Source organism: Protobothrops mucrosquamatus, unplaced genomic scaffold, assembly GCF_001527695.2.
Source record: "Protobothrops mucrosquamatus isolate PMUCROS unplaced genomic scaffold, P.Mucros_1.0 scaffold6417, whole genome shotgun sequence".
NCBI classification, from domain to species: Eukaryota; Metazoa; Chordata; class Lepidosauria; order Squamata; family Viperidae; genus Protobothrops; species Protobothrops mucrosquamatus.
Window position 1 is genome coordinate 25,186 of NW_015392243.1, and position 8,969 is coordinate 34,154.

Below are 8,969 nucleotides of genomic sequence, written 5' to 3' on the forward strand. Positions count from 1 at the left end.
GAGAGAGAGAGAGAGAGAGAGAGAGAGAGAGAGAGTACAAAGCAATAGCATTCCAGCCACCCTGACTCACTTTTTAAAAAAATGTTTCTCAGAATGAAGAATTGGAAGATAACAAAAAATAATATTATTTTTCTTTATTTTAGGCTCAGCTTCTCCCACCATCTACCCTAATCTTGACATTCTGAGAGTGAAGCTAGGAGACTCAGTCAAATTACTTTGCTCAGGGAATTTCCCTGTTGAGTGGATCGGTATCCAGAATGGGTCCACCGTGATCATGTACGACAATGGCACCCTCTACGTGCCAGAGGCTAGTTGCAACCAGATGGGAAGCTACCAGTGTGCTTATATCAACAAGCCAGAAGAGGGGATTAGAACTATATATGTGGCTGTGACAGGTAACCAGATTTCTCCTTATTATCTGTCATATGCTTTGGAAATAAATCATTGCACATGCATAAGTAAACAGTGACCGAGAATTAGGGGAGTAGATGGATTGTGTTCCCCATCCATTGTCAGCTGTCAGTATTTTTACAGAGGATGGAAGGGTTGTAAAGTGTGGAGTGTTAAGCCTGCTGAGGATATGTTAGGGTCTTTCTCCATCAGGTGGCAAAGGCACTTGGTGGGAAACGAAAAACTTAGGCCAGCAGGATTAGAAACTGACTCCCTTTTAAAGTAATTTTTTTCAGTAAGGCTTAACTATACCAATATTTTTTCACATTTGAAACAAAGCAATCATGGGAAATCCCTGCTGCAAATTTGTCCAGTTCCACCATGAGAAATTAGCTCATTTGGATGACTCATGGAATGGAATCCCTTCAAGCAAAAGAGTCAGTTGTTAATTCAGATGTCTACAATCCTAGGAGATTATCAGTCTTGACTCTTGGCCAGATTGTGTCCCTAGGAGAATATACCTGCAGTTTGGGAGTCCTTTTTGATTCACAACTGGAAGATCTGAAGGATGACGTTGCCAAGCAAATCGTCCTAGGGAAAATATACAGCACTGATGTGTTTTTTAAGAGTCAAAACTGACTTGATGGCATATAATAAATGAGTCTGGATTCACAGCTCCTGCTGGGTGAGCAAATGGTGGTCATGGGCAAAAGATTTGCCCTTGAAGACCACACAGAGACTTTAACAGCTGCAAAATGCATTACTGCTACATTGCACTACTGCTTTGAAATTGTTACCTGTGCATTTCTGAGCATGGTTGAAGGTGCAAGTTATCACATATAAAGCCCTGTAAGTCTTGGAGCCTGGGACCAATTTAGGGCCTATTTATTCAATGAGGGAGACAGAGTCCTGCTGAAGATCCTTTCCTACCATGAGGCACAATGAGAGGACTGCCCTCCTGAGACAAGACTGACTGTACAGATATTAATGGAGTCAACAACAAGCTACTTGATATCGATTGGCAACTATATGCATTGTTATTATTTTTACAAATGAAGGCAAATATACCTATCCCAGGATAATGTTGCAGGATCCAATCTGGGTCCCCAGAATGTGAGAGAGCAGTTCCCTGAGGATAGGCTCCAGCAGACTGAGCAGATAAGCTCAGAAGACTAAACCTCTGGTCCCGGTGACCGGCCCAGAGTGGATCCTGTTATTACTTCTATTATAATTAATATCTGTACATTGTCTAGAGTGTATGCTGGGTTCAGGCAAAAAATATATCTCATAAACAAAAATTATCACACACACACACATACACACACACACACACACACACAGAGAGAGAGAGAGAGAGAGAGAGAGAGAGAGAGAGAGAGAGAGAGAGAGAGAGAGAGAGAGAGAGGCCTCTACTGACAGAGAATACCTGAGCTCAGAGATTTTGCTCTCACCACCAAGTCACCACAACCTTATTTTAGATTGCTTCCAGCTGTTTTTTCTAGGCATGCTAAACTACCATATGGATTCCTAACATATTTCTTCTACAGATCCTGACTCTGTGTGGTGTGGCCTTCAGAATGTATATTATTCTGTGGAAAGGGGCAGGGATGCCTTGCTTCCGTGCCTGATTGCCAACCCAAGATTCACAGGCAACATGACCCTCCTTAAAGACTCTTCTCCAGTTGACTCAGAAGTCTCATTCAGACCTAAGGAAGGAATATGGATTCACAAAGTAGACCTGAGTGATAAAGGGTCCTATGAGTGTAAAGCCCAGGTTCAAGAACAGTGGGTGATTTCACCCAGACTTATCCTTTCTATTTATGGTAGGTTGGAACTGCTCTTTTGTAACTACTTGAACATGTGTTTACAAGCCTTTTGGGACAGGTGTTCTGGCAGCAGTTAGAAAAAGTGCTCCAGTGCATGTTGTTCGTTTTTTCAACGTGGAGAGGTTGATTCCAAATTTTATATATTCATTCTGCTGTGCAATGCTGGATCAATATCAATCAACAAAGAACAATTGTCTATATTGGCAGAACAATGAATAGCTGCTTCAGTACATTAGTTGTTCTTTACTGTCACTGCCAAACTGGTTTGAAATAATTTGGGTTAAAATGGGGACACACATCCCCTCCAAGAAAAACTGGGATAACGTCTCAATCCCTTGTGTCAAAATGTTGCTGGAAAAGATGCTGAAAGGGTCAGAAGCTTAAAACAATGTCCCATCATTAGGCAGAAATAGCAAAGGGAAGCATAAGAAAAGATGAAGATGTTAGGTTTCTTGTACTGACAAGCCTTTCTAACTCAGTGTGTATTTAACAGACTTTTCTGACTTTTTCAGACAACCTTCAGCCTTTAACAGTTACTGTTGAAGGAATAAAGGACCAAGTGCGGTTACAAGGAGAACCTTTCAACATTTCCTGCAGAGTACAATATCACTCTTCTGAATATCATGGCACATGGATCTGTCCCCCTACTGCAAACGTAAGCCATTTCTAAGAGTTTTTGATGTGAGCCTTAGCTTGTGTTGATTGTCTTGCATGATCTCAGAGATTCTTGTGGCTTATGTGAGCCCATTCATGCAAGGACTTAGACCTGTCTTCCAGAGCTGTTGAATGACAATGTCTAAACATCCATAACCAACAAGTCATTCATGAGTATCTGATGATTTAATATGTGCTGCAATGTCACAATGAAAACTCTGCTCCTTAGATATTTGGGTGGAATATTGTGACACAATTAGAAAATGGCAGAGTTTGCAAAATGACACATGTGTCATCATTTTGGCATCATCATGGCTAGGTCCAGGCATCATGAGGCTATTGGCTGGCTTGGGCGATGGGAGTTGTAGTCTTGAGGCAATCAAATTGAAGAAGGCTGCTTCAACTGTGCATTAAACTTGCAGCTCTCCAGATTGATTTGCTTTTGCATCTTGATCATTTAATCCAGGTTGTTTTTTAACAATTTCCGAGTGTCTCGAATCTTCAAACTGCCTTATTGTGTGAACACAAACCTCAGTCATTTCCAATAGAGGTAGAAGGAACCAAAGGATATTTATTTATCAAAGGGATGTACTGATGAATCTTATGTCTTTGCTTTCTTTGCTTTCTACATACTTTAATTAGCTTGTAAAACAATTTATACTTCAGTATATTTTTATATTTAACTAATACAGATGTGAAACCATTATTTCATAGCCTGTTGTTTAGGAACTAGCATAATCTGAAATATATCTGAAGCACTAATTAACATAAACAATTGGGGTTAACAAAATATAAGTGGAGGACCAGCCCTGTTCACGGAAAAGCCCTACAGTCTGGAAAAGGTTTAATTGGAGATAATGGGGATAAAGAGCTCCTATCTCCAAATCAGCATAAAAACATCTGCCTTTTCTTACCACAGGCCAGCACGAATGAGATGGAAATCGATATTGGATTAGCTCAGTCATACACAACTGATTTTACCGTATTCATTCCAGCAGTGCAGTTACAAGACAGTGGAAAATATACTTGTCTTGGGGAAATTTCTCAAACAGTTGTAAATGCTTCGGTTACTCTCCAGGTACTAGGTAGGTGAAATTACAAGGAAAACCTTCTTCCCCTCACCAATAAAAATAGGTTTTGTGTATCCAAAACACCATTCCAGTTTATTAATGAGGTTGTTTTCATTCTGTTTCTGTGGAGTTTTTACATTGTGTTAGCTGACTGGAGGGTTTTTATGAACAGAAATATGGAATATCAGTTAAATCAATCAGAAATGAATAAACACAGTGCATGAGAATAGAATAGAATAGAGTAGAATAGAATAGAATAGAATAGAATAGAATAGAATAGAATAGAATAGAATAGAATAGAATAGAAGGGACCTTGGAGGTCTTCTAGTCCAGCGCCCTGCTAATGCAGACGTTTCTCCTTAATTCCAGGTTGCTTCTCTCTTTGATCAGTTTCCAACCATTATTTCTTGTCCTGCCCTCTGGTGCTTTGGAGAATAATTTGACCCATTTTCTTTGTGGCAGCCCCTCAAATACTGGAATACTGCTATCATGTCACCCCTATTTCCTCTTTTCTTTAGACTAGCCAAACCCAAGTCCTGCAGCCATTCTTGATATGTTTTAGTCTCCGAGCCTTTGATCATCTTAGTTGTTCTTCTCTGAACTTTTTCCAGAGAAGAATTATCAAACAGTATATGAAAAGAATGATCAAACCTGCATGAGAAGAATTATCAAAGGTTGTCTACTATTTAGTATGATAGTCTCTCAGTAAGGAAGTTACATGATAAAGACAGAAATTCTTAATATTTTCTAAAATACAAATGTGTTATATAAGAATTTTTCTTTATGGTTCAGGAAAAATATACAACTATAAAATATGAAAATTCCCAGGTACTTCAGATTAATTAGTAAAACTACTGCAAAGTTTTCAGATGAAATGTAGCATTGCTTTCTATTCTCTTTTAAAATTCAAGATAGAATAAAATTTATAATATTTTCAAAAATGGATGTTTTAAGGACATAGATATCTTGTTTTCCCACATCCGATATTTCCATTCATCTCTCCAGCATTTTGAATGGCAAGTTTCTGGGGTAATTCAACTACCTTGCTCCTATCAAATTTTGTCCATAAAATCCAGTATCAGTGCATAAGTTCAACACATTTATGACCAATTTTTCTGCCTTCCAGATACACCTAAAAGAAATCAAAAGCTTAGATCAGACATGTCAAACAAAGCCCCGGGGCCGGATGCGGCCGGTGAAGTGGTTTCATATGGCCCGCAAAGCCATCCTGGAAACAGTGAGGGAATGGCCCCCGCTACCTTGACCCTGGCCCATGCCGGCTGGGAGCCAATGTACAATTTTGTGGTGGCCATCTATGCTGAAACACATTCAGTCTTAGCTACACTGGCCATCTAGAAACAGCAAGGAACCAGCCACTGCTGTGTCGGCCCCAACCCCTGGGTGCATGCTGGGGAGGTTTGTGAGGAATGAAGAAATGGACCATGCCTTGGCGCTTGCCCTGGTCCCACCCCCTTCTGCCAGAGACCCTCAGATCTGTCCCACTCCTGCCCAGGCCTCCCCAGGCACCCTTGATGCGAACGATGTAGAGCTGGCCGTGCCCACCCAGTAGGCCACACCCACTCCATCCATACCCACCCAGTAGGCCGCACCCCCCCCCCGAGGGCAACCACAATGCTGATGCAGCCCTCAATGAAATTGAGTTTGACACCCCTGGCTCAGACACTCCCATCCCAACTCCAGAAACATGAAGTTAGTATTCTGTCCCGGTCCTTTCATCAGTTCATGTTCATGTTTGCTTCTTTTGTAAGCCCATCAATTGTCTGTCTACTGGATTTTGTAAGCCACCTTGTAAATCACTTTCAGGGTTAAAGATCAGATCAGAATTCTTTAAATCAGCTTTCCCTAACAGGGTGCCTTCCAGTTGTAGTGGCCCAATCATTCACATGGGATTGTGGAAATAATAATCCCATGTATTTCAAAGCCACCAGAATGGAGATAATGAATTGAACGAAGTCCTTCCTGTGGGATTTTTAAATTCTGCATACAAAAGTAACTATTGGCTGTGGCAGGTAATGAATCATGGGCATGCAATAGTGCATCATGTAGCATCATGGCTGCTCCTTGTGAATACTGCAGGAATTAGTTGGGTTTGGTCTACCCTTCAAAATGACCCTCTGCAATCGAAACAGGCTCATTGGTCATTCCTGAGTAGCTGAAAGGTGGGGACAGCTTTAAGTACTTTATTTTTGCTTTGGAATGTGCTGTTTTGCTGCTGGACTCCTCAGTGATCATCATCATTATGCATGTGATGAACAAATCTACTAAGAATCAAGTTATTTTCCTCAAGGAAATAGCTTTCTACCTTCACTTCCTTAGAGATTAACATCCTACTTTGCTTTCCAGAGAAAGGATATCTGCGTTTGTCCACATTACAGAACAGAATTCAGGAGACGAACATGCATCAAAACCTGAACCTTCATGTGCTCATTGACGCGTATCCTAGACCTTCAACGTATAGATGGATACATGTAAACCCATCAGGAAAGCCCACAAACATTGGCCACATGGTTTTTGGTCATCAAAGGTAAAAGCTAGGTGGTATTTTCCATTCCTTCAGAGGACTTAGCTACTCATGCTGTCATTACCATCTAGTTGGACCAAGGCAATCCACTTTACAGGAGACTGCCGTTAAAGAATATTTAGAAACTACAGCTGGTTCAAAATGTATAGTTTCAACTCCATCAGTTTCACAGTCCCTGCATTATTTGCCATCTCGTTTTCTTCTCTAATTAAAGTACCAGTTTTAAACTACAAATGTTATCCATGGCTTGCCAGATATTCCCAGGACTTACTTCTCCAGCCAGTTTTGACTCTACCAATTAGATCTACCAGGAAGAAGCTGCTGCAATTTTCAGTATAGTGTGCCCTGTATTGAATAGTGACAGATGAGAAGGTTGTTTGATAACTGTCTTAGACATGATTTGAATGATGTTTTCTTTCCTATTTCTATTCAATATATTTTTGAAAGCAAGCATACCACAAAATAAAGCTCACAAAATAATCATCTGTCGCTATGGAGATCTTGTATTACAATCGCTTCTTAACATTTTTACATGCATATTTGCTCTCTCTTTTGATAGACACAACAATACACTCAGGCTGAATTCGATGAAGGAAAAAAACAGTGGCGAATATATATTTTTTGCAGACAATGGGGAAGCCAATGCATCCATTCATTTTTACGTCTCCGTGAAAAGTATGTCCTGTGCTACTCATTTTTTGTAATGACATGTGGGAATGACTTTGGGAATCACAGATGCAGCCAAGGAGATGGATAGATAAGTGGTGAGATAAAAGAGAAGCAGCAGAATGTGGATAGGGCAAGCAGCTCAGAAGGGACCCTCCCTAGTTTCTTGGCTGCAAAGGAGATGGTGGGGCAGGGAGAGATTTGAGATGTACAGTAAACCTACAAGTAGTTTAGAATTAGTTCTTCTGGCCGTGCTACCTGTCTGGTGTTTCTGGAAAGGCTGACAGTTTCCAATCTAGAGTGCTAGAAAACTCAAAAGCCACACAAAGTCTTTCTAAGGGAAATCCAGTTATCCTTAAAACAAAACATGCCCATGGTTGCCCTTAAATATATCAGATCTCAGGGTAGGTAAGCAAAAGGAAATTATCTTCTTTTTTGTGGCAAAATGAACACCAGCTATACTTCTTCCAAAAATTCATATTTTATTACTGTGGATATTGTCCTAGAAGTAATCCTGAATTCTTATCGGAAGTAACTTTTCCTAGTCATAATTGAGTCAATTCACTCAGATGGAAAAATAATTGACTTTATGCCACTGTATAAAAAAGGTGATGGGGAGCTAAGTTGCAAAGAGCACGCTATTAATCTGATTTGCTGCAATTTCCATTTTTCAGTGTGCTACCATTTTCGTACAGCTAATGAGATTTGAAATGAAGAAATTATGCTGCTGTCTACTGTCTTTACTGGTTCCTTTGCATTTGCTTTTTAGCTACACCAAAAATTACAGCGTTGACCAACATTTCCAGTGGTCTCCAATGTGAAGTAACTGGCTATCCTCCTCCACATATTCAGTGGTACAAATTGCCCCCCAACATTTATAGGTAAGTAATAGAATCACAGCACAAGCCAATGCATTTCTACTCAAAAATGCTTGCTGAGACTTAGGGGTATAATAGCACTGCAGCTTTAATATACCACCATTTTCATTATGAAACTAATTCATCTCAGTTCTCAACATGCTGACTCTGTAAACTGCTTAGAGAGGGCTGTAAAGCACAGAGAAGTGGTATATAAGTCCAAATGCTATTGTGATTGCTATATTTTATAGCTATAATGAAGGAACCTCACTGGGCTGATTGTTTTGATTTTGGTTTCTTTAAAAATGCAACTTCCTACAATGTAATTTCTGGAGCAGTTAATTTACACAATTAAAATTATATTATGGTTGAGGCAATCAATCAAAGACAAAAGGGTATAGGGAAAAATGGGTTTATGAAGTTGATTGCCATAAAGAAACTATTGCTAATTTGCAAATTGTTCTTATTTGTGAATGATTCTCATCCATTTGTTGTTTCTTTTGGGGTGTTATGTTCATTGCACAATTTTGGAATTTGTGACAATTGCTGCTAATTCAAATTATCTAAAAAGATGAAGATCAATGGCAGTGAGATCAGGAATGGGACCATCTAACCCATGTGTTAGACCAGAGCTCCCCAATTCCTGGACTGCAGACTGGTACCAGTCTGTGGCCCGTTAGGAACTGGACAGCACAAGCAAGCAAAGCTTCATCTTTGCATATACAGCAGCTATGTACAGCACAAAATCACTCCCCCCCACCCCCGCCAGGTCCATGGAAAAATAAAACCAGTCCTTGGGGCCCAAAAGGTTGGGGATCACTATACTGGACAGTATCTCTTTGACAAATTAGCTCTTCCCCCTGTTCTCATCATTTGCACAACAGTAAGAAAAACCTCTGATACATCAATCCCTAGAAATTCCAGCAAATAAAATTCTCATCCACCTGTCATACTAATATCTCTG

The 8,969-nt window shown here is 40.1% G+C and overlaps 1 protein-coding gene across 1 annotated transcript in view; it reads left to right on the plus strand.

Moving 5' to 3' along the window:
• LOC107300232 (macrophage colony-stimulating factor 1 receptor) overlaps nucleotides 1–8,029 on the plus strand; it is a gene marked incomplete at its 3' end in the record, with an annotated part of 23,497 nt that extends 15,468 nt beyond the window's left edge. Inside the window, 7 exon segments of the mRNA XM_015829569.1 lie at nucleotides 144–395; nucleotides 1,938–2,213; nucleotides 2,729–2,871; nucleotides 3,790–3,955; nucleotides 6,305–6,485; nucleotides 7,042–7,157; nucleotides 7,918–8,029. Of these exon segments, the coding sequence (XP_015685055.1) occupies nucleotides 144–395; nucleotides 1,938–2,213; nucleotides 2,729–2,871; nucleotides 3,790–3,955; nucleotides 6,305–6,485; nucleotides 7,042–7,157; nucleotides 7,918–8,029 (1,246 nt within the window).
• Nucleotides 8,030–8,969: the final 940 nt, after the last annotated feature.